The sequence below is a fragment of the Strigops habroptila genome, chromosome 5 (assembly GCF_004027225.2).
Source record: "Strigops habroptila isolate Jane chromosome 5, bStrHab1.2.pri, whole genome shotgun sequence".
NCBI classification, from domain to species: Eukaryota; Metazoa; Chordata; class Aves; order Psittaciformes; family Psittacidae; genus Strigops; species Strigops habroptila.
The window spans coordinates 49,345,739-49,371,672 of record NC_044281.2 but is presented as its reverse complement, the minus strand read 5'-3'; the positions used below and the strand labels follow the sequence as shown (position 1 = coordinate 49,371,672).

Here is a 25,934-nt window from a genome sequence, read left to right as displayed (position 1 = left end):
GGATATCTTGAGGAAATAAGTGTAATACTAAATTGAGCGAAGAGCAAAACATGAGATGTAGTTTACAGAAAATCTGAGCTAGCTCCAGTTAAGCTTGACTTAGGATGCAGAAACTGTTTGCCATATTAGCTAGTGAACTACACTAGCATTAATTGCTAAAATAATCTGAGGCATTCTCCTGCCAGATCTTGAGCCAGCTCGAGAGGCTGTAAGCACTGTTATGTAGTAGCATGTGTAAATATCCTAAGTGAAGCAATAATGAGAAGGGAGAAATAAAGTGCAGAGCATAGATTTGGCTGCAATTCAATATTTCTGTGATTTTTTTTTTTTCCTTCTTTTTTTTTTAAACATAGCTTTAAAGAAATTGTAAGGGAAAGAAAAGAGAGTAGATCATAGAATCATAGAATAGTTAGGGTTGGAAAGGACCTTAAGATCATCTTGTTCCAACCCCCCTGCCATGGAGTTATGACTGTCTACCAAGGGTATGTTATATGCTCTCCACAAATTATTGTAGACTCAGGGAGAAAGGAGGAAATTCAGGTCAGCATGTTTAATACATTTATTCTAATTCAGGTTTATCGAATGATTTTGAACTGTAAACAAGTTTGCATTTTAGATGCTGTGTAAAATAAATCCCTTTGTAGTGCCAATATAAACATGTATTTCCCTTTGCCTTCAGTCAGCTGTAGTTTATGCATTAACGGGAACTTTCTGCTAGAAGCTTTTGTTCTTTCGGAGAGCCACTCCTCCGGGATTTAGGCTCCCTGGTTGGCCACTGTACCCTAGCTCTCCTGATAAAACAGCAGATGGATCTCAACAGCGGCCAAAGTTAATAACCTGCTGAACTAGGCACAGGAAGGATAGTAGCAATTACACAGAAAACATTTTCATTGAAGGAGTATTTCTCCTTTGATACTTCAAAAATGAAAATTGATATTCATAGCCACATTCTACCTAAGGAATGGCCTGACCTAAAAAAGGTAATAAGAGTTTAGATATTCAGTGCCTTATGTTATCAGCAACCATTTCTACCAATGTAATTTTGAAAGAGCAGTGAATGAAGGGTTCTGTTATAAATATCTCTAGGCTTTTGTCTAATTTGACTTTTTTTTGGGGGGGGGATATAAGATATTTGTATTGCTTTACTTTGCAAAGCAAGAGTCCCAGTAAGAAGGGGATGGAAAACTGGGCTCTGTTCCCCACTCTTTATTTAGTCTGAAGCAATTCTTATATTTTAGCTTGGGGTTTTTTTCTGAGACCTAAAATTGCCAAATATCATGGTAAATTCGACTTTCTTGATAAAACCAGAGCTTTCAGGTTCCCAAATGGTATTCCCTTTTGGTTTAAATAAGAGAAATAAGCAACTATTAGACAAGATTAATGTTACCTAAGACAAAAGTCATTCACATCTTATACCCACAGGCATAAAGGTCATTAACTTCAACAGGAGTGGGGTCACTCTAAGTACAGCTAATTGATGATGATGATAATTCTATTAATATCTGGGGGTTTTTCAGTTACTGGAAAAAAGTAGCATATTGTATTAGAAATACAAAATCTCAGGCATTAGAACATTGAAGCTGTAAGTCAACTTGAATTAACTTAGAATCTTTGCATGTTGTTATTGTTGTCATAACTATTATTATTGTTATTCTTATGAATATTATTCAATGGCAAAAATTATTCTTGTCAGTAATAATTTTCATCATCCTGTGAAAAGTATTTGAGAATGGAAAGTGAAACTATAATATATATAGTTTATACACACATATCTGTAAAATTATTTTCAATTAAAATTTGCATTCGGGTTTCCAGGATAGATATGTTTTGTAACTCTTTAATGTTTCTATTCATGATAAAAAATCAGAGTAGAAAAGACCTTCACTGTTGCTTCTTTCCTTATTGTAATTCTGTGCTGCTTGTAGTTTGAATGAACATTCCCTGTGTCTGACAATAGTATGGAACCATTGGATTTCATTGTGCCTGTCTTTGACAACAAAAGAATGCCATTATTTCAGCCATGTGCTTAGGCGCTTGACACACTAAATGAAACTGTTTTATCCTGTACATTTCTTTTACTTAATTATTTCGAGGTTGATGATGGCAAATTCTCAGTAAGTGTTTCATATGCATTACCTCTGTGTTTCTGTGATTTTAAACATGACAGTCCACTATCAGTTCAATAGTAGCCAGAGAGCAGCTGGAAAATGTAAACAGCATATTAGAAAAAACCTCATGAGAAAACCTGGCATTAAAAAGCATACATAGGATTATTTCTTCATTAGTAGTGAAAAATAACATCATTATTCATGAAACCTCCTGGAAAGGAATGTTTGTTTCTCCATTTACCAACAAAAGTATTTTTAAACACCTATTTGCACTTTCTGTTTGCAATAATAAGAGCTCCTCAATGAAAAACAAATATACGCTGGATAATGTAGGTGAGATGACAGATATTTTTTAGAACAATTATGTCTGGTTTAAATGGGTAGGAGTTTAAATATCCACACTACAAAGACAGGTTACTCTTACTTGTTTCCAATTTTGTTGTCCTTGTTTGTGCAATATCCATATAAAACCACCTATAAAATTCATTCATTCTGATTTTACATGATTTAAAAATATGATTTTTTTCTGTATGTAGTTTAAAAGGGCAATAACTCACTGAGATAAAATCATCCCAAGAATCTCATGATGTTCACGGACGTACATCAAGACTGAATTTGCTGTTGTTAGTAGTGTTGCATTTATTTAAACACTGATACAGAGGCAAACAACCAAATTTTTAGAACTTGATTTCCACCTGCTGGTTTTTGTTTCCTCTGTTGTAAAGATTGAGCGATTCAATGGTTTATTAATGGGCCCAGAATAGAAAACATTCGAAGGCATTAACATAGTTTTCTATATCTCACACATGGAAAAACAATAAGGCAATCCTAACGCGCACACTAAACTTTTCTTTTTTCTTTTTTTTCCCAACCTTATAAGTACTGAACCCTGAACCTAGATAATTCTATTGTCAAGATACTTAGTTAAGAGCTTAGGAAACCATAGGTATAAAATTTCATAGAAATAAATGAAATAAGGAATACATCCAACTAGGAACTGAGAGGAAGAAAGAAGAAAATAAGTTCAGAAACAAAGCAGTGAGTTTTTTTATTGCCTGAATGCTCCTTGAGCACCTTTAAAGTACTTGTTTTCTGCACACCTTGCAATTGCAATTAGCATGGAGCTAGGGAAAACATAAAGTTCTCATCAGGTGTCACTCACAAAATTTTCCACAAATTTAAACATTTATATATATATATATAAAAACCTAGAAATCTATGAATTAAAATAAAATATACAGACCTACATACCTAAATAATACATAGCCTTGGTCATTAGCATCCGTGATTGGCTGAAGCCAGGAGGCTTGGCTCTGCATGCTTACATTAGGAAAGCTCACAGTGGCATTACATCATGATTTGTTATCACAGGAAATTCAGGACTGTATTCAAATTGTTTAGATGTCAGTGAAAGAAATGAGTGCTTTTACATAGTTCCCATTGAAATGTTTCTTTACAGAAAAATGGGAATTCTGAACACAGTTTTCAGTCTATTATGGTATTTCAAGATTTCATTTCTTTCCAGTCTGATAATTTGTGAAAGTAAAAGAAAATCAGTACCTTTTGCAGGTTTTGGTGTTGGGGGTTTTTTGCGTAATCAATTTTGAATCTGTCTGGAAGAATCAATGAGCGTCTAAGCTTCTCCTTTTTAGCTTCTCTTGGCTGTTTAAATATTAATAGACGAGAGTCTGACCTTGAGTCCTGCTGCTGAATCATGGAAGCTGAAAAGTGGAATCAATACTATTTTGTGCTAATGATTAACTGATTACAGATTGGAAAATTGTCAGCTCAATTTTTATATTGACAACTACTTGATTTAATTTTTTCTGTGTCAAAAACATGCGTTAAAACCTCAATATAGTAAGCAACTTGAAGCATTTTGAAATCAGTTGTAGGACTTACTTTAAAATGTTGTTGAACTGGGAGCTAAAAGTTTAGCTCTACAAATATCGTTGGTCCAACCCAGCTAAACTTCAGGACTTAGGCTGAAGTCTGGGGCTAATCACAGGCTCAAAGCTGAGCATACATGTAAGTATTCCTCCTGAATGAGGTACTGCTGGGTTGTAAGAACTGACATTTTTATTATTATTGCAGAGTGCTAATTAGCACTGGCTTTTTCTTCTTTCTTTCACAGAGATACGGGTATGGTGGATGGGTACAGCTGGATCATCACTGCAAGGTTTGGACTGTTTGGTGCTCTAAGCTGATCTTGGAATATCTAAACTGATCCTGGAAAGTCTAAGCTGAGCATCAGGAATACATGCTCACAGTAAATCTATTAAAAAGGAAAGTGGCAGTAAGATGAGCTATGTCTGGTACAGATTCTCTAGAGGTCTATCTTTTATGAATTAATATCACTCCAAGTCCTAATATTCCTCAGTAGAACTTTTTGCTTGAAACTCACATTCTCTTGGATGAAGCAGTATCCATTTTTCATCATCATCCCATCAAGGATAGCTCTTCAATAAGATAGGTCAGCCTAAAGCAATGTAGATTTCTTTTTTTTTTTTTTTTATTTAAATACAGTCATCTGTATGAGAAGCAAAACCAGAAGGAACTTAATACAAGTTAAAGATGTGAACACGTCTTCACATCTGAGTGAAAGAGGAAGAGTAATTTCTGTAACTTCACGATGAGGAGAACAAGTAGCAGAACAGTAAGGACAATGCATAGATTTGGAGACCATTACATAGAAAAGTAGGAGTGTGAGGTTTATTGGCAAGTAAAAGGCAGGCTGGGTCTGGTTTTACTTCACCTCTTTATCACCATCCACTCTATTAACTTTTCAATGGCGCATTTGGGCTATGTTAGTACAACTGGAACAACATGTCTCCATGTACCATGAGTCTGGTATAACACTCAGAATCTATCTTGCTGGTAGTGAAGTTAGCAGAATATACGGGTTTACTCTAATGGGGACAGAACTGTTTTCTTAAAGGCTTGATTCTGATCTCAGAGTAGAGCAAATTGGCAGTAATTTTAGTGACAGAGTGACACAAAAGTATAAAACTTCTGAAAGCAAGATCAAAATGTTGCAGTTTATCTTTTCGTAAGAGCATTTTAAAAATACCAGTATTACTGCAGTTTTTACAGGAGGACACAAGGACCTAAGAGTTAGGGCTGATATGGCAAAATAATTCCCTCTGTACATTACTATGTAGGTTAACTGTACTAGACTGTTTTAAAGATGATGGTCATAAGATTTATGGTCACAGATTCTCTGTTACCATAGAATCATAGAATCATAGTGTGGTTTGGGTTGGAAGAGGCCTTAAAGATCATCTAGTTCCAACCCCCTGCCACAGGCAGGGACACCTTCCACTAGACCAGGTTGCTCAAAGCCCCGTCCACCCTGGCCTTGAATGCTTGCAGGGATGGGGCAGCCACAGCTCCTCTGGGCAACCTGTTCCAGTGTCTCACCACCCTCACAGTGAAGAACTTCTTCCTAATATCGAGTCTTTTACCCTCTTCCAATTTAAAGCCATTCCTCCTTGTCCTATCACTACATGCCCATGTCAAAAGTCCCTCTCCAGATTTCTTGTCAGCTCCTTTAGGTATTGGGAGGTTGCTCTAAGGTCTCCTCGGAGCTTTCTCTTCTCCAGGCTGAACAACTCCAGGTCTCTCAGCCTGTCTTCACAGGAGAGGTGCTCCAGCCCTCAGGTCATATTTGTGGCCCTCCTCTGGACTCACTCCCACAGGTCCACATCCTTCTTATGTTGGGGCCCCAGAGCTGAACACAGTACTGCAGGTCTCACCAGAGTGGAGCAGATAATGTAATAACTTCAATATGTCAGTCAGATATCCCTGTCTGTCTCAACACTGTCACATTAAGCCAGCTTCCTCCTGTGACCTGTTAGTTCCCCACTCCTTGGAATCTTTTGGAGAGCATGTCACCGCAAATGGCACTGGCTTCTGGAAAGAGGGAGATTAGAAATACGGCATTAAAAAGAGGTCTCAGGAGACCTCTTTCATGTTCACTTTCCATGTCACTTCTTATGTACCTTCCTAACTTGAAAACCTTAATCTCTAATTACAGGAATGTCGCGAGTTGTACAGGTACAGAAGGGATAAAAGAAATGCAAGGTATTAGCCAAATAATTAATGAAAAAATAAGAAGCCAAGAGGGCTTGTGTAGATAAAAGCAGAAAGAACAATGTGCGTATAGTAAGCTGCAAGACAAAAACCAGAGAGCATGAATACCTCAACACAAAGAGTGAGCTCATAACCCACCTAATACATGTGAAGAGTGTAAATAACTGTCTAAATCCAGCTATGTTATATAATGGCAGGCTGTATGCACAGTGTTTTACAGGGGTTAATCTGTGTCTGTCTTCTGAAATTCAAACATGACATCAATGTAGGAATTCTGTGCCAAAAACTAGAAGGATAAGTGATAGAAAGATTTAGTACTTAGCATATTCAGGATGGCAGTGCCTCTGCCTGTTTTGGTAACCTTATAAAATACCCAGTCTTCTTTATTGCTTGGTATTTTTGTGTATGATTTGGCCAATTCATTCATTCTCTGTAGAGATTCAGCACTGTCTTTAGAGAAGCAATACTTGCATCTTCCAGGTAATCAAAGTATTTAAATATATAATGCCTGTTAATTTCAGTGGGTGTAGTCATTCCCTCATTCCTTCACCACTTCACAAAATCATACTTCTCTGTGATTGTGTATATGCTTATATTAACTGGAAAAAGCTGATAAAATGGATACAAAACCATGTCTGTTTATTGCAATCTAATGATATACACACTTGTCATTATATAACATGCAAGGCTATGCTGTCAGATGCCTGACAACCATTTATGAAAAAGGATGACAGAATATGAAGGTTGGGAACAAAAATGAGGAGCAAAGAAATATTATGCTGAAATTTCAGATCTGAGTATAAGCAGGAATAGGAGGGGAGACCAAGCCACCCGCTGAACAAAAGCGTGGATGGCACAGCTTCTGAGATACATGGTAGGTGCAGGAAGGAGAGAGTTGTTGGAGACATTTTTAGTAACTTAGCTGTTTGTTACAGGTCTGATGCTAAAATTCCTTGCTAAAAATAGTTTGCAAAGGAACCTTGTGGCAAGTCAGTAATAGCCTTATGCACTCTGCAGAGAATTCTGTCTAGCCTGCTTCTGTCTGAAAATGTTGCATGAAAAAAGTGCATGGCAAAATAAAATCAGATGTTCAGATGTGTGGAGCTGGGGAAGTTAAGTCTTAAGATTAACAGGAACCCTAAAAGCTTCTCATATCATTCTGTGAAGAAGCATCAGGGCCTAACTGGAAGAAAATAATTACTTGCATTTTCAAAAAAGTGCAATTTGGGATGTGACTGAGTAGTTTAGTGATGGGATAATTTTAAACATAGTTTGCTGAACCAAATCAGCCTGCTGGACTTAATTCTTAAATCTCTCTCTCTTAATTGCCACATAAATTAATTAAAGCCTTAAATATCAGACAATGTTTGGAATGGAATGGAATGGAACGGAACAGAACAAAATAGCCTAAAAATAGACTGACATAGAATAGCATAGAATAATAGGACTTCTTCAGCTGTAACCTTAGAAAATTGTGTTAACCTTGCAAATAGAAATCTCATGTCTTTTATGACATTTTCAGTGCTGCATCCATGAAATTTTTTTTCCTGATCTATGTTTCATTCTTACTAGTGCTAAAAGCTCTAAGAATTGTTTCCCAGTGGAATGTCTGAATAATTTCTCCTTCTACAAATATGAGGTGCAAATTAGTGACAGTGTCTTAGAGACCATAGCAATATGCCTCATTTTCCAGTCACAGTGCTGCTGGACCTAGTCTTTCTATCATTACGTAGACAAGCATGAATCTATTCAGATGATCATGTTTTGCTTCACTGCATAATCAAGATTGTTGTTGCCAACATACAACGCTGTGAGCTCAGCCTTGACCTGTAGTGTATTCACAAAGAATCAGCTAATGCAAATGAAAATAGCGAACAGTTCAACTAGTTCTTCAATAAGAACAGCACATGGCTTTTTAGAGACCTTTCCTATATTGAAACCCTGTTGCAGGTTTATCTTGGTATTTAAGTACGAGCACTGTCAAAGTTGCTAGTAAAGTTACAATCTATTATTGTATTCAGTATTAGCAGAAGAAAATATGATCAGGTCAGCTGCAATGCTTTACTTATGTCTGAGGAAAGAATTAAGTTGCCTGTGTTCACAGAAATACTCCCAGTGGTAATCCAGTGAAGTTCACACAATCTATTCATATGTGATGCAATGCTCAGCTCTGCTCTGTCTTTTTCTCTACTCACACCTTAATATTTTTCTATTAAGCAATTTGCATCAATGCACTGATTTTATTTTTTTTTTAATGTATTGGAGAGTATGGTTAGAGTAAACCTTTCTGTCAGGTTGGAAAATCAATTTTACAAGAACCTGAAGTACTTTACTAGAGGATCAGGACTATGTAGTTGTTGTTACCGACTCTAGTATTTCACAACCTGTGATACAGCTAACAAGTAACTTGGCAGTTTGCCAAGGCAGCACAGTTAGGTTTGTTGAAGAGAGCTTTAAAATACTCCTTAAGGCAGTATATTTGTGAATGATGTATAAAGTTAATAACAAATTCATGGTTAAGAACAGTCTGACTTCTCAGAAGGAGGGGACAGAAACCATGCCCTGTGAGAAGTTAGGAAAATTTTATTGGTTATTTCTGGTTTAGCATACTAGTAGCAAATATTCTGATTTAACAGGTTTTTTATTAAAAAAAAAAATTAGGAACCTAAATAAGCCAATTTTGTGAGGAAAAAATAAAGTGGCCTTTGGAGAGAGAGATTTCCTTTTCCAGAAGGGTCAGAAGACTGCCCTGCACTTGGCTTCTGTTTACTGTGAAGGTGAAGGAATAGCTGCTGTGTTTTCTGATGTGGTTTTCAATTTTCAACTGCAGATGCAGTGTTTTCTCTGTCCAATACATCTGCTGCATGACCACGCTTACCCATCCCAAATAGACAGCTCACGTGGACCTTCTGACTTTCATCCATTTCCATTTATCCCTATAGTAGCTTCAAGCAACCAAGAGATACTCAGGCCTTGCAAGTATTGGTGAATTGTATCCCATCAATTGGTGTAAGTCTAGGCCAACAGAAGGGCTGTTTTTTCTGTTTTTACAAGTCCATAAAAGCATGTGGATACCTACAACTGTAACAGACAATTTACTTTGTTTAATGTGATGACACTGCCTACTCACCCTTTTTTGACAATCGGCAAAAAAAAAAAAAAAAAAAAAAAAGAGTTTAAAAATAAAGTTTTCCTATCCGTAGTTAAAGGAACATTATTAAATATCATGACCTTGGTAATATTTTGAACTCTGTAAGTTTGGGATTTGGTGGCATATGGAGATAGTATCACACTAACTCAGGTAACGGTTTTATACTGCATTTAGGTTTTGTTTAGGTTTTTCTTTTTCCAAATACATATTATTCAATAATTCTTGTTTTCTCAAGGAGAAAATATAATCTGAAGGCAACATAATAGGCCTCCTTTAGTCTCAGTATTACCGGTAGTATGAAACAACTGGACTGAAATGAACAGAGTTGGACAATTATTTCTGTGGTTACTGGAATCACTGTGAAGCCATTGACTTTAAAAGAACACACACGTACCCATGGGGAAAATTTAGCACAGATTTAATTAGAGCATTGTTTTGAGGTCAAAATTTGGTTAGAGGATAAAGTTTGATTAAGGTAGCTGATATCTTTCCCAAACAAATGTAGAATGATACACATTGCAAAAGAAAGGAGATTGTTTTATTATGAAGAATTAAATCTGAACTATACATTTCTGTTTTATTTATTGACTATTTTAAAATAGTATTTGAATAAAAATATCCAATAAATAAAAATTAAATAACATATTCTGTAACTGAATTTCTGTAGGGAGCACAATACACTCAGACTATAAATTTGCATGTACTACTTTGTCACATTTATAATACATGAAAATGTCATTTCACAGGGACAGGCAAAGATGATGAAGGATGGAAAGGTTTTTAGAGTTATTCAAGAGAACTGTTGGGATCCAGAAGTACGGATTAAAGAAATGAACCTATCAGGTACCTCCGTAAAGGAATTGAAATCATTGTGTCTCATTTAGAGTAACAGCCTCTTCTCTGTTAGTGCAGTTGAAAGTGCACAATAAAAATATAAAAGTGAAAAGGTTTAGCACACTGATTCATTCATAGAGTCATAGAATGGTTTGGGTTGGAAGGGACCTTGGAGATCATCAAGTTCCACCCCCCCACACTCCTCATTTTCACCCTGAAGCAGTATTTCAAACTCCATCAAGGACTGTAGCAATAGGACCAGGGGTAATGGGTTTAAGCTAAAACAGGGGAAGTTCAGGTTAGATATAAGGAAGCAGTTCTTTGCTAGAGGGTGCTGAGGCACTGGAACAGGTTGCCCAAAGAAGTGGTAAATGCTCCATCCCTGGCAGTGTTCAAGGCCAGGATGGACAGAGTCTTGGACGACATGGTCTCGTGTGAGGCATCCCTGGGGTTGGAACTAGATGATCTTAAGGTCTTTTTCAACCCAAACCATTCTATGATTCTACGATTTAATGGGAATGCTAGAATGTCTTTGCAACCTCTCTGAAATAGGCTGCCTTGACTAGATTGTAGTGATTTCCTGAGTTAGTTTAAGGATCTTGGGGATTACCATGTCATTCAACCATAGTGTGGATCATAAATAGCCTTTGGGCATCTTTCCCCTTCAGATATTTCCCTCAACACTAATACCAAGTTTCTACAAAACAATTCTGCCCCATCTATTTGCTGTAGACAAAAACAAAACACAGGAGGTTTTTTTTTTTTCCTTGCAACAGCTCTGAGGAAAGAAAATGTAATATAAAGCCAACACCACAATATTTCTCCACGAACTAAACAGTGCTCACTTAGTTAAAAATAAAAAAAAATCTAAAAGTGTGTGTTACAGCACCATCTGGTGACTTGTGCCATAAAAATGTCCCCTTTTGTTACAACACTCCAGAGAATCAGACAACAGCCAATTAAGTGTAAAAAAAAAGGTCTTGGTGTTTTTCATTCTTACAGTTCACCTAATGACACAGACTATGGGCCATGTTTACTCTTTTTGGTTTACAAAGCTGTAGCTACTTAGTTCAAAGACTGTTTTTTTGTAACACAGGCCAAAATAGATTATACCCAAAAATTTAACTTCCAAATATGGCATAATTTTGGAACAAAGATGCAAAGCTGAACAAAACTAGTATCAGTCACTGTAAGGTATTATTAACTCAGAGAGATAACTTACAGCTTGGTTGCTAAAAGGCTTTGTTTGTGAAAACCTAAGAAATCTTGCCAGTAATAACAAATGGTAGCCAATGTACCAAGGAGACTAAATTAGTTCTCATAATGATATGTCCTAGGTTTATTTGGTATACAAACCTGTGTCTTGATCTATACAATAAAACAATCTATCAAGGTAACAAACATCACAGTTCTGTGCCACAAATAATCACAGTTTTGTTGAATAAAATCTTCCAGTTAATCCTAACTGCCTTTTCTTATTATTTTCTCCTTTGTAAAGCCCTCTGAAGACGGTATAAAGAAGTTTTTCTGATTCGTCTTCTTCCTAAAGCTAGTGTCTAGTGATGTTCAGCTGGGAAATCTACCTTTAAGGTTTATGTTAAATTTGCTCAGAAGTGTAAAAATGGATTGAAGCCAGATACAGTGCTTATTGTGGAAACATGGCGAATGTTCTCAAACATTCATACTGGACTAATCAAGTGTCCAGTAGCATATTGGTGGATAATACAACTTAGGCTCTACTTTGGTACATATGTAATTTTGTAGTCCCTATCCTTAACCCGAAACCATTGCTGCTGTACATAATATTAATCAGATCCTGTAAGACAGATGCCTGAGGCAGCTTCTCCTCTTGTTTCCTACTTAAAATACTGAGAAGGAGGATAAAACATTTTGTTAAACATTTGAGTGTTTTGGCAAGGTCATTGTCTTAGAAGAAGTTGTCCTAGGGTTTTTTTCTGCCATCTTTTGCATTAGTAGTTTTATTACATGTAACTATTTAATGAAGTTCTAATTACTGTTTATTGTTTCCTCTTGTTAATCTGCTAGATTTGTTGTGTTCATTCCTGTAACCTGTCACACAAAAAGTTATAGTATAGATTAGTACCCTGATCCTTAGTTAGGAAAAAAAAAAATATGCTAACCATGTCACTGTTAAATCAGTCTTTCTTACCGTTACAGCTTTTACCTTCTACCTTTCAAATCAAAATGCTTTCTTATTTTTAATATTTTATCTAAAAAAAGGGAAATATTAATAACTGCTTTTTCTTACTCAGGAGTCACAGTCCAAGTCCTTTCCACAGTCCCTGTCATGTTCAGCTACTGGGTAGGTTCCTATTGGCATATTTTGCAATTTTCATATGTAGCAATTTTTTAAAAAAATAAGTGCTTCCTCCTAAGAATTAGGTGATTTAAGTAGTCACTGGAGCACTGAAGTAGATGGGGAGTTGTTCTGTTGTGAAAAAAACAAAAGACAAAAAAACAGTCCAGGTATCAGAAAAGCCAGCAGGGTATCCTGGCAAAACTCCACTCTGGAGTACACTCAGTGAGAAAGAACAAGACAAGAACAGAATTTCTGCTGAAGACCTTATTGGGGTAGTTGGAAACAGGGAGAGAATTTACACAGCATGACTCCATGGTTAGCAGGTAGACATTTATGTACAGATTCCATAAAAGCTAGACCTCAATTAGCATTTTCTCATTAACAAAAGAAAAAAAAAAGTAAAATATATATTCGTGGTCTTTTAAATGTGGCATGGCACTCATTGACCTAGAATAATGCTTTGAATCTTAAAATTCAGTAGCAAATTTAAATTAGTATGTTCCCTGCATGGTGATCTTGAATGCATCAAAGAAATAAAAAGAGTCTGAGGAGACAAATCATAGCAAAATGCTTTTCTAAATACATTTGAAATTCAACTATTTAGCTATATGTACAAGTCAACAAGCTGTTACGTGTAAACCGATACTCTATGTTAAAAATCACTGTGTTAAGCCCACACATAAGTAGTACCACTGATCTTCAGAATTTCTTTTTGGGTGACATATCTTTAAAATTTTTTGGAATATTTTCCATTAAATATGTATTAGGAGGGAAAATGGGAAACTGATTGTATGGATATTGCATTTCCCTTATTCAAATTATGACTGTTATCTCCTCCTAAATGTTAGAGAGATTGGCTCGAGTTTTCTCTGTAGTATTCTCATGCTCCAGCATCTCACATTTCTTGTTTTTATCTCTCCAACTCCAGTAATAGGAGAGTAAATATTTCATTGCTATGTTAAAAAAATATATGCTGAGATTTTTGCATTGGGATAGACAAAAACAGAGGACTGGTTTACACAAAAGACCAGACACTTGCGTGCATCAGCAACCTGGGCTTTATTACACTCATCCTGAGCAGTGGAGGCAACAGCAGTTGATAAAATATTCAAGACAAGAAGCAGAACTGCACCCAAAGGTTTTAAAGCGAGGCAGAGAATTTAGCCCTACTGATTTCCAGCTATTCAGAACTGTAAAGTAAATTTTAGGTTCAAATCCTGTCTCTGAATTGTTTGCAGTGACATTTATCCAGTATCTTCTAAAGGTGATAACATTTGAGAACTATATTTTAATGTACTGTTCCGCTTAATATCTTGCCAGGCCAAACCTCAGGATACTTTAGATCTAGCCCAGATATTAAATAATGACTTAGCTGCTACAGTAAAAAAGTACCCCAAGAGGTTTATCGGCTTGGGTACGTTACCTTTGCAAGCTCCAGACCTGGCTGTGAAGGAAATGCATCGCTGCGTGAATGAACTTGGGTTCCCTGGAGTGCAAATAGGATCTCACGTCAATGAATGGGACCTTAATGCACCAGAACTGTATGATATTTATGCTGTGAGTATATGTTTCTTTCCTTATTCTGGGGAATTCTGTGGTATGGAATTCTGTCTAAAAATATCTCGAGACATATTCAGTCATCAACTAAATAAACCTTATAGATCCATTAAAACAACTGAGCCTTCTAATCTGCTTAGTAATCAGAGACATGCAGCTTTAATAATATATGATAATTCATTATAGGATATAATGACAATAATACAATATAAAACATTCTGAAATCTTTTTATTATATGAGTTCTCACTGTAGCGTTGCCTTCTTGATTTGTGAGGATAAGTGCAGTATCAAATAAAGTATTTCTGCACTGTGCTTTTGGGTTCAAGTTACTGTATCCAATCCTATTGACATAACTAATAAAACTCCCTGAGATTTTCCGAGATACCTGTAGAACCAAAGTACCATACAGAATTATGCCAATCAACCAAAACTTCCAAACTGAATGTATTGATTATAAAATGAACTTACAGATTGCATTTCTTAAATAGCACACATTATTATAGTTGTCAGCTTGAAATTGATCCATAGAGGTTATTTTTCAGAATGCTCAATTTATTCAAGAATTCTGTTAGCGCAGCATCCAGGGTATATTTTTTATGCTCATATACAGTCAGTTAGCAACTTCCCCTCTTGGAGATGCATGCATTCACAGAATCACAGCAGGCTGAGTTTCAGAGGGGCCTCTGGAGGTCACCTGGCCCGACCGTCTGCTCAAGCAGGGCCACCTAGAGCCAGATGCCCAGAACCATGTCCAGGTGGCTTTTGAATATCTCCATGGGCGGAAACTTCACAGCCTCTCTGGGCAACCTGTGCCAGTGCTCAGTCACCCTCACAGTAAAAAAAGTATTTCCTGATCTTCAGAGGGAACTTCCTGTGTCTCTGTTTGTGCCCATTGCCTCTGGTCCTGTCACTGGGAACCACTGAAAGGAGCCTGGCTCCATCTTCCTTACACTCTCCCTTCAGGTATTTATATACATTGATGAGATCTCTGCTGAACCTTCTCTTCTTGGGGCTAAACAGTCCCAGCATTCTCAACATTTCCTTACAGGAGAGATGCTCCAGTCCCGTCACCATCTTTAGACTCTCTCCAGTAACTCCATGTCTCTCTTGAACTGAATCATAGAATCATAAAAGACCAGGTTGGAAGGGACCACAGGGATCAGCTAGTCCAACTGGCAAAGCATGACCTAGACTAGGTGTCCCAGCACCCTCTTCAGCTGACTCTGAAAGTATCGAGTGTTGGGGAATCCCACCACTTCCCTGTGGAGATTATTGCAGTGTTTGATTCCTCTCAGCGTGAAAAATTTTCCTCTAGTGTACAATTGGAATCTCTCCGGGAGTAACTTGTGTCCATTACCCCTTGTCTTTTCCATGTGACTCCATGTGACTAAAAAGAGAGTCTCCATCTTCTTTGTAGCCAGCCTTTATATACCAGAACATGGTGATAAGGTCTTCCCTGAGCCGCCTTTTCTCTGGGCTGAACAAACCCAGCTCTCCCAGCCTTTCCTCACATTGCAGGATTCCCAGCTCTTTAATCATCTTTGTGGACCTACTCTGAACCCTCTCCAGCCTGCCTACAGCCTTCTTGTATAGTGGGGGCCAAAGCCGAACGCAGTATTCCAGGTGTGGCCTGACAAACATCAAATACAGTGGGAAAATGACATCTTTACCTCTGCTGGTGATGCCCTTGTTGATGCAACACAGCATCCTGAGATTCCTCTCTTGTACTGGGATCTCTCTCTTATACTGTACATTCTTCAGCTTATGTTTAACATGCGTAGGAAGTAACCCCTACCACTTTTAGAAACATTGCTGGATAACAAAAATTGCTAAATTAAGCCATATTTCATAATGAACTTTATCAATCTACAAAGCCATTTATTGAATTGCTATTTTTAGTTTACAAATGTAGATGGCAATTACTCCCTACAATCCAAAAGCTGCAGCTTTATTTATGCATGTATGGGTAAATAAACCCAAATTTTTCAAATGTGTGATAATCTCCTTAGCAACAAGAAGGGGTCCAGAAATACATCTGACAAAACGAAGATGTTAAATCCCGGTTAAGCATATGAATGACTATGTATTTAAATTTAAGCACATAGTTAAATTACTCACTCAGAATCAGCATCCTATATTGTTCTTCTGTTTTCCTTTCCAAAGATATCAGTAGCTTTGGAAAAATGTGTATACTTGAAACAGATTATTGATCAGATTTCAAACTCTTAGGGTGGATTAGGAATAGTTTTAACTTTTTTTAAGCCAGGTAGAAAGCCTAAGGAGACAAATGTAGTGCAACTGCAATGAAAATTCGTGAATGCAGCTGGAACAGTTCTGCAAAACCATCCTAAAGTGGTTCTATAAAACATTATGAGAATTCATCCTCATGTGTAATGAAACCAAAAGAATGCTAGTATGAACCAAGTTTTATATTGCAAGATTGCTGACAAACACAGCTAAAAAAGCATTTTGGTACCATATTAATCTGAGCAACAGGTGGTTTACGTCACGGTTTAACCCCAGTGGCAACTAAGTACCACGCAGCCACTTGTTCACTTCCTCCTCTCCATGGGAAACTGAAAAGTCCTTGATTTAAAGTAAGCACTACTTAGCAACAACTAGAACATTGGTGTGTTATCAGCATTATTCTCATGCTAAATCCAAAACACAGCACTGTACCAGCAACTAGAAAGAAAATATATCCCAGCTGAAACCAGGACAGCTTACTAAATTGGTATTATCAGTGTTTCCAACCCTGTAGTCTCAAAAAGAACTCTGAAACTGAGTGCGAACTTCAGGATATGGCCCAGAGGAATAAATGCAACTAACTATTGCTTATTGTTGTTTTTCTGGGCCTATTTTCATTACTAGTACTAATGTCAGTACAATTTTGCAGGTAAATTTTAAAGCATGGCTAAGAACTGAGATGCATTTTGGTATAATTAGTCAAGATTTAGATTTCTTTTTGCCACAGGCTGCTGAACGATTAAACTGCTGTCTTTTTGTGCATCCCTGGGACATGCAGATAGATGGAAGGATGTCCAAATATTGGTTTCCCTGGCTAATAGGTGAGTATATATTTACTTTGCTTAATCTACATTTATGAACTGTCACTGTATTATGCCCAGAAGATTGTTGCAAAGGTACTAGTACAGAGAAAAACTACATGATTTTTCTATCAATCTTACATATTTTTTTAAGTCAAGTACTATAATTAAGTCTGTTGTGTAAATTCAGCAGTCATTTGTTTTTAAGCTTGTTTAGTTTGTCTAACTTTCAAATACCTAGAATTAAAATTATTCAGACTAGCAACAGAATCCAGTATTCTTTTTTGTCCTGAACACAAAGAGCAGATGACTACGGAAAAGTGAATTTTCTCTGAAATTAGATCCTCAAAAATAACGTGAGTAAATGAAAGAGTAGGCAAAACCAAACATTACTTCCTAGAATTTCTCGGATCATTTCCTAGAAACAGGTTGATCAGAGAAGTTCACATCAACTCTAGCTGAAACAACACGTACTTCGAAAGCTCCCCATAGATGTAGGCAATTATCTAGCTCCTGATTTTTTTCAACATCTGCTAGGTAAATCAGAACTACATTGAATAACAGGAGGCAGGTTATACTGATACCTGGAAATGCTTAGATGTGATTCCATCCTCACTTATTCTGTTTTGCATTGTTTTGTTTTGCTTTGCACTGTTTTGAACTGCATCCAGTAGAGGTGTTCTGAAAAACATACACAATATACATACAATATATGTTCTGCAATATACACTGGAAAAATATTTGTGTCCCAATCACCAGTGCATCATGTTAAAACATATCACTTAGTCTTAATCAGAGCAGGCTAAACAACACAGATTTTAAAAGAGACTAAAATTCTTGCATTTACTTAACAAAGTATAATTAAAATATTTTCCTGCTAAGCCTAATAAGGCTTTGCATCTAAGCATATGGTAAAACATTAGTAGGTATTGTTTCCCCCATAAATGAGGGGAACTTATTTCCTAATTTCAAGCTGGATGTCTGAAGTTAGGCACCTAAATGGCATGATATTCTAAATATGTTCAGTGTGCTCAGAAACCGAGGCCTTATGTAGGAACCTAAATTGCTATTATGTTCCTAACACTGGGCATCCAAGTCACTTAGCGGCAAAGAGAGAGGCTATTTCTAAACTGTAGGAACTGACACCGTGTCATAACTAAACCTCAGATCTGTGCTGGAATATCCACCAACATATCTGCCCTACTTTCTTCACAAACCCAGAAACACAGGTGAGAAGAGAACCTGGCTTGTTCCAGACTTGTCTTTGAGTGAGGATAACTGAGTAATCAAGCCTGCAGTGTGCGTTTCAGGACATACCCAAAGTGCCTGTCAGCTGTCCTAGTGGTGTAAGGTGAAAAGTGAGCTTAGAATTCAGATCTTAGCTTCCAGTCCTGTGTCCTCATTTCAATTAATTAATGTTCAGCTCTGTGTTCCTCTAATAGAAATAATGTATATCCTTTGGCAGCTGCTCTGTAACTATTATTTTTTCAGTAGACTCAAGGCTAATTGAAGAAAATTAAGATAACATTTCAAACTCAAATAGAAAAATAGGAAATAAAACTCTCATACAATAAAGTTGTTTTAGGAAAATAGAAAATAAAACTCTTATACAATAAAGTTGTTTTTATTCCTAGGCATGCCCACAGAAACAACCATAGCCATTTGCTCCATGCTTATGGGAGGAATTTTTGAAAAATTTCCTAAGCTGAAAGTTTGTTTTGCACACGGAGGTAAGTAATACACCATGTGAAACACCTGTAATTCAGTTGAGCATGGTACAGTTGTATTTTCTGGCATGCCAGCTAATAGGGTTACCACTTTAAGCCTGCCACTAGCTGAGTATTATTACCCCAAAGAAGATAATCTGCCAGATTGGCTGCTTGTATGAACACCCTCTAGCCTGCTTCAGCCAGTGTTTGAACTGTTGCAATAGTCTTTAAGGGAAACAAGGAGGAAGGGGAGACAGGAGATGGTTTGGGGAAAGGGACAAGGAAGCAGCAGAAGGAATTTAGGCATTACAGGAGTGAAGAAATGGGGAAAACAGAAAGAAGCTAATGAAATAGAAAGAATAAAAAATTGCTGGTGTGGAGCACTTTCTTTCTAAATAGCTAACAGTAAAATTTGATCTGTTGATAAAGTGGCTTTTTTCCCACCTATTTTCAGGTGCTTTACTAAAAATTTCTTCTTGCAGGTGGAGCTTTTCCATACACGGTGGGGCGAATCTCCCATGGATTTACTGTGCGCCCCGATTTGTGTGCACTTGACAATAAGGTGGATCCAAGAAAATACCTTGGTTCATTTTATACAGACTCCCTTGTCCATGATCGTGGTGCACTAAGGCTGCTGACAAGTGTAATAGGAGAGGTGAGTTTTAATGCTTCCAGAAGCAGGTGAGTCATTCTTTATTTAATTCCCTATGAAACAGCAAAAGGCGAAGAGAAGAAGAAAGCAGGAAGAAGATAGCATATTCATTCACCCAGTAAAATCAGAACCTGAGCTACTATGAACCGAGGGACTTCTGCCCTGTTTATAAAGTTTTTAATATACAGTTATTAAAATGGTGGTTTTAATCAAGGAAATTATGCACTGTGAACCTTGGTTCAGTGAGGCTAGTTCCTTGTGCAAGGTCATTCAGGATGGGACTGCAAGTAAAGAGTGCTTCATTTAGAGCCTTGTTTTCAAATGGCTTAATTTTGAAATATTCAAGTCTATACTCAAAGAAATCAAATTGTATTTCCAATTGCAAAGTTATAGGCAGAAAAAAGTCAATAATAAGTTTTTGTGAGGATTCTGGAAAGAACATTAAACATCATGGGGTTGCAAAAATATTTTAATTGTTAAAGAGTAAAGAAATCTTTGTAGTTTAGCAACCTGTTTAAATGGGGCTCAGCATGGGACTGAAAAATTCAAAAACATTCCAATACTTCCTTCTCATTAGTAAATGCTCTGGAAGGGATTGAAAATGGCATCACTCATGCCAACTTCCAGTGTATCACTACAAATCAACAAGAGACCCAATATTGGTGTCTTGATCTCTGGACCTCCTGGAGTTTCTGCAGCTAGCAGACAGATACTTACCAGGTGTGAAAAACAGAAATGCAAGCTCTGACACTGACTTCTGTGTCTCAACAATTGTATCTCTGTTTTCTGTACATGTTATAGCAATTTTTTTGTCAGTGCTAGTCTTAGTGAACACTGATGGAGAGATCTCTGTGTCAAGGATGAAGTTTTGGGCACTAGCTGGGTTGCTAACACAATGCTGGGGCTCCAGCCCAATACTGATTTCTTTTAATTTCTGTTACCAAACTCTAAATAGTAAATACATCATGGTCAACAGCCCAGGACTTTTTACTATTTACTATGTATTACCTTTTGAATCTAACTGTAGTTTACAGTAACCAAGTGGCTTTAAGTAGGTTTTACAACAGACGTAAAAATTTTACTGGATGTGATGTGCACTTCCGTTTTACAAGACACCCAAAGACTTATGGAGTAACAGTTCAGCACTTGTCTTCAGTTATCTCCTTTCCTGAGAAGTCTTCCCAAATCTAGACCATGTTCATCCTAAGTATATTCTGGTTCTACATAGTATGGATGGATGTGTCTAGCTCTTGAATTTTAAATTGCCATGACCTTGGTAAATTAGAAGCTGTGTGACTCAGCATGGCTGAGACCCACAGATTGTTTTTCTGGTCTGATTTTGTTAAGCTGAACCATAGATGTCAAGAGCAAAGCAAGACAGAAAATACAACAGGATGCCTAATCCATTGCTGACAAACTAAACTTTTTTTCTTTTAACTTCTGTAAAATGGAAGTCTCAGAGCAGTTCAGCTCTAGAGTAACAAGTTAGCTTTGCATCTCAAGGCTGCTCTAAGCAATGACTGTTGTCTTTGAACCACACTTAAACTGTAACTTCTCTACCTTTCTTCCTAAGAAATGACACATCGACTCTGACCCTCAATCATGATTAGCCTTTGCAAAACTGAAATTTAGTTGTTTGAGGAGAGAGAGGTTATGGACTGTAATTCGATAATCTAAGTCACTCACCAATAGCCTCTCTGGTGTCCTGTGTATTTTGCCAACAGACTTCTGAAATTAAGTTCCTTAACACAATAAATTTGACCGGTGTACTACGTGGGATGTTGGTGTCATCAGTAATTCTCCTCTGGGTATTTTGAGCTCAAGCAATGTGACATCAGGTAGAACCCAGTGCTGAAGAGTCATGAGTCAGATCCCAAAAATGTAAATGCTTTTACCACTCAGGAGAACTCAGGGGGGAAAAAAAAAAAAAAGAAAAAAAGAAAAAGTTACATTTTCTTTCTCTTTTTCAAAGCCTAATGCATCTTATCCTTGAAAAAAACATTCACATCACATTTTCAAGCTTTACTTTATAACCATGAAGATTAAAAAGTGCCCTCTTTTACCAGTGAAAGTTGATATTCTCCCATAATACCATTTCCCTGAGCCAAATGCTTGAAAAAATGCCAAATATCTCAGTGTTCTCAGTGCAGTCGTGTATTGGCAGAAAAACACTTATAAGATGGATAAATGCTGGGCTAAAAACAATGTGACTGGGTTTTGAGGATGGCGTTGTAACTTTGTAAGCTGAAGGTTTGAAATGGGACAGCTCTCCAGGGTACAGCTGAGAGCTGTGCAGGCAGGCCAGTAGTGTGTGTACAGATGTGCTTAGACATGGCTTCAGGTCCCTCGGGAACAGCCATTCCCTGGCATCAGAATGTACTGTGCTGGCTTTCAGCTTATGAATATTAAAATCCAGTGACAGCTGTGATGAGTCATGTACATTTAACTTCATCCCTTCTTAGATTTGGGTGCAGGTTAATTGAGCCTATCCCAGTTCAAGGAAGCAGAAATACACATTTCTGAGAAATAATTTTGTAAGACTGCAAAATTGCTGCAGTCCTTCACTCTCCAACCATGGTGAGGTAGCGTGAAGTGAATATAAACAAATACAAAACTCCTAATGATGCTGGCTATAAAAAGTGAAAAACTGCATTGATGGGGATTAAATGATTCAGTGTATCTCTAAAAAAACTACCTCACGGTGATTCCTCAAGGGCCATCATCCAAAGGTAAAACATGCTCTGGCCAGAGTTGGAGCTGAACTGGCTATAGCTGTCTGGCCTTTTTTTGATATACACCCTGACAATAGGAAAGAATATGAGATTCAAGGCAAATACAGTTTTTACTAACATAAGAGGGTGAACTCAAGCCTGATGCTCTTTGAGATTAATTTTAAGATTAAGGCCTCTATCATTGTGAAAAAAGTTCTGTTGAGTAGAAGGCTCTGATTAAATGACATTAATCATTAGCCATATACAACCTTATGAAAGGAGAGATGTGCTAATTAACGTATCGAACTGTAAGTCCTCTAGGGAAAACTGCCCTTGTTGATACACTTTGGAGTTATATAATACCACAGCCATTATGCTAGGAGTATTATTTATCTGCAGAAGCTTCACAGGACTTTTCTGAGGCTGGTTGCTAAAGATAGGTATTGCAATCCCTGTTATATAGGTGGGTACAAAGCTGAAGCTCAAAGAGTATAAATGAATAGCCTAATATCACCAGTAGCAGAGCAATAATGCTGCTTTTAAATTCTTGTTATTAAATTACAGCTCTTAATTTTATTGCTGATGAATAGATAACATGATTAGTTGTGAAACGCTTTAAATTAGAGGAAAAGAAAAATATAATTGAAATAATACATACGTATTATTCCAACGAGGCCATGGGATGTCCTTCCCCTTTGGTATATAGAAGATGGAAACAAGAACGTACAAACCTTCCTGGCTTATTTAACCTTGACTAATAAACAGCTGGGTTTCCTTCTCCTTAACTTAGAAATCCATTTTCTCATATAAATGTAGTATGTTTATTGGTTGGGGTTTTTTTGCATACGGCACACATTTGGGTTTTGTATCTGAAGAAAATGTTTTGTTATCAGATTGAATATTATAAACGAGAATGCATTCAGCTGCTTAAGACTACACACATCCAAATCTATTTTGTTCAATCTACACTGAGAACTTGATCTAGTAGACAGAGGGTATAAACTCTCCTATTCGTATGGCAAGACTTCTCTAATAAATTATAACACAGCAATATAGGACAGAACAATAGAAAGTGTACCTTCTGTTCGGATTCGGGATAAGGTTTTGTTTAGGTTTTCAGAGACTCTCCGGTGACATCTACTGGAAGTAAAAAAATTTAGAAAGCAACATATGAAAAATAAGAAAATCTAATCATTTAATAAAATAACTGAATTATGTTTTCTTCATCCTATTTCAGTATTTGTAACTGAGTTCAAATATTATAAAAAGTGCCCCAAAATTATAAGCTTGACTTCAAATTCATGAGACCTTTAAAACCATGTATTTTAAATGAAACCTCTGGATTTCAAATATTCATGTCTTCAGGAGGTGAAGCTTAAAGGAAAACAGACTTGATAAAATCAAGAGAGTTAGCAGTATGCGCTCTCCAAGGCAGATAAAATGGGGAAATATTCCTGTATGAAAATGAACCCATAACCATGGGGACCTATTGAGGATCTGCCTATTTCTTTTCATCTGCGACAACAGGAATGTCGCATACAGGTTTTTATTGAATTTTCTTTTCACTGACTTGCTTTCAGAAAAAAACCATGTCACTTATATTCTCAATACATGTTTCAAATGCACAGCTAATATCCAATCCCAGTTAAAGTCAATGACATTTTAAAAAAATACAGACTTCCAAAAATATATGCAATTTTGTAAATGAGATTTTGAGGTTTTTTATCTGTAGCTGAATATTAGTTAAATATTTTTTTATTTAAGTGTTTGTAGTAATTCTACATCATAACATGCTTTAAGTAGTATCATATTGCAATTATTACACCTTTTAAGGTATCACACAAAAGATAGTTTTGATTGCTTTGTATTTTTTGTTACACGTTTTTCTCACATATATATAATTTTAAGTTTGCATGTGTCTGTGTGTGTATGTAGTCAAGATTTTCAAATTCAGGAATGCAAATCCAAGCATCTTTTCTGAGTTTGGTGCAGAACCTCCTGAGGTTCTTAAAGAAATGTGTCAAAAACTTTCATACTCATTTTGGATTGCACACCACAATGCAGAGCATGCAATGAGCATGAAAAAGAACCGAGAAAGAACCAAGTCAAGAAATACATTAAATAATTCTGCGTATCCTTTATTGAGCATTAACTATGGAAACACTTCATCAAAATTAATCACCGCACTTCAGGCAAACTACCTGCAGAAGCAGTATGAGCTGTGTAGCAGAACAACAGATGCCTTTTTGTTACACTTCAAACCAGCGCTGCAGTACAGAAAACCAATATCTGAGGAGGAAATTACCACTTATGTGTTATTCACCTGAGCAATACACATTCATGCTCACGGCCTGGGATTTGCATTTTGAGCTTTCTGTCAGAATAAAAATGCACAAAACTTTAGTTAGACACCACCAAAAAATGGTTAACAAATAACCTGTACTTTTTTTTCCAAACTTAAATTCACCCAATAAAACCTGAAGTTGTTGTTTTCAAGCTTTGTTTTCTTCCTAATGAAAGTTGGAACCCAAAGATTATTTTTATATTCACTTTTGTAATTTATCAGTCTAATAGATACATGTAATTTCCTGTAGTTTATTATAAATTCCCCTAAAAAATGTGCAACTATATTGTTTAATGTCACTACATGTGTACAACATGTTTTTTTATTGCCAGGACAAAGTTATTTTGGGGACAGATTACCCTTTTCCACTTGGGGAACTGGAACCTGGAAAATTGATTGATTCAATGGAAGATTTTGACCATAAACTGAAGGTATGATCTTTACATTTGGGGTTTTCTTCACCTCCTTTTTAAGCCTCTGGTTTTAGACCTGAGATAAAACACTGAAAAAACAGTGTAGCACACTGGCTTCTGCAAAGAGGCCCTTTAGTCTCTTTGCAGCAGTTCATTTTAAAACACAAGTAAATTTTAAAACACAAGTAAAAGCATTTGAGTAAAATAGGAATTAAGCACACGCAAGCATTTGTATGTGTTATGTTTTAACAGGATAAACTCAAGGCTGGAAATGCTCTGGAATTTCTGGGTCTTAGCAGAAAACAATTTGAATGATTATAAAGAGACCAAACTTCGGAAATAGCACTGAATCCTTCCATTTGCACGTGCAATTATACAGGTGAAAAACAAGTTTGACAAGTACATTACAGCCTAAACCAAATCCAGAACAAAAGCAAGTGTCCTGAAAATGAGTATGCACAGGTATTTCTGTGCGTTTGAGGATTTAGGTTGTATTTTAAACGATTCTGAAATTCTGGCTTTCACGGAAAAAGAAAGATTTCATCTTTTGCAGTTGTAATAAAAATCTCAAAAGATAATCAGTCTTGTGCTATTAGGACTTGATTCCCAGGAGAAAGAACAGAGAAGATTATGACTTGCACCCATTACATTTCAGTCTTTGTTATGCCCAATAAACAGAATTTAAAAGAATCTCAAACCAGAAGTTTTGTTGATGCTCAGTAAAATGCGGCATTTGCCTTCACCCACGGATTGAGGTGGCTGTATACACACTGCAGCTCAGCCCTCCAAGCACACGCACCAGTGCTTTGGAAATGTTGTGATAGCATGAAAAAGGTCTATGTGGGGACTTGTACTTTGCAGCTGCCACCTACACCACTGGCAACTTACTCATCTGACACAATTTGAGCAATGCAGTTGCAGGTGCAGAAATAATGTATTTGTGTGGGTAATACTTTGTGCATCACTGTCAAAATAAATACTAGTGTTTAGCAACA

At 36.8% G+C, this 25,934-nt stretch overlaps 1 protein-coding gene across 1 annotated transcript; it reads left to right on the top strand.

Moving 5' to 3' along the window:
* Positions 1-813: 813 nt before the first annotated feature.
* Positions 814-25,934, top strand: ACMSD (aminocarboxymuconate semialdehyde decarboxylase). The gene is made up of 10 exons (XM_030486317.1): positions 814-980; positions 4,243-4,287; positions 10,098-10,194; positions 12,459-12,508; positions 13,826-14,062; positions 17,038-17,131; positions 18,745-18,840; positions 19,302-19,474; positions 24,859-24,957; positions 25,192-25,934. The coding sequence occupies exons 1-10, from the start codon at positions 924-926 to the stop codon at positions 25,252-25,254; spliced, it is 1,011 nt and encodes a 336-aa protein (XP_030342177.1). The 5' UTR covers positions 814-923; the 3' UTR covers positions 25,255-25,934.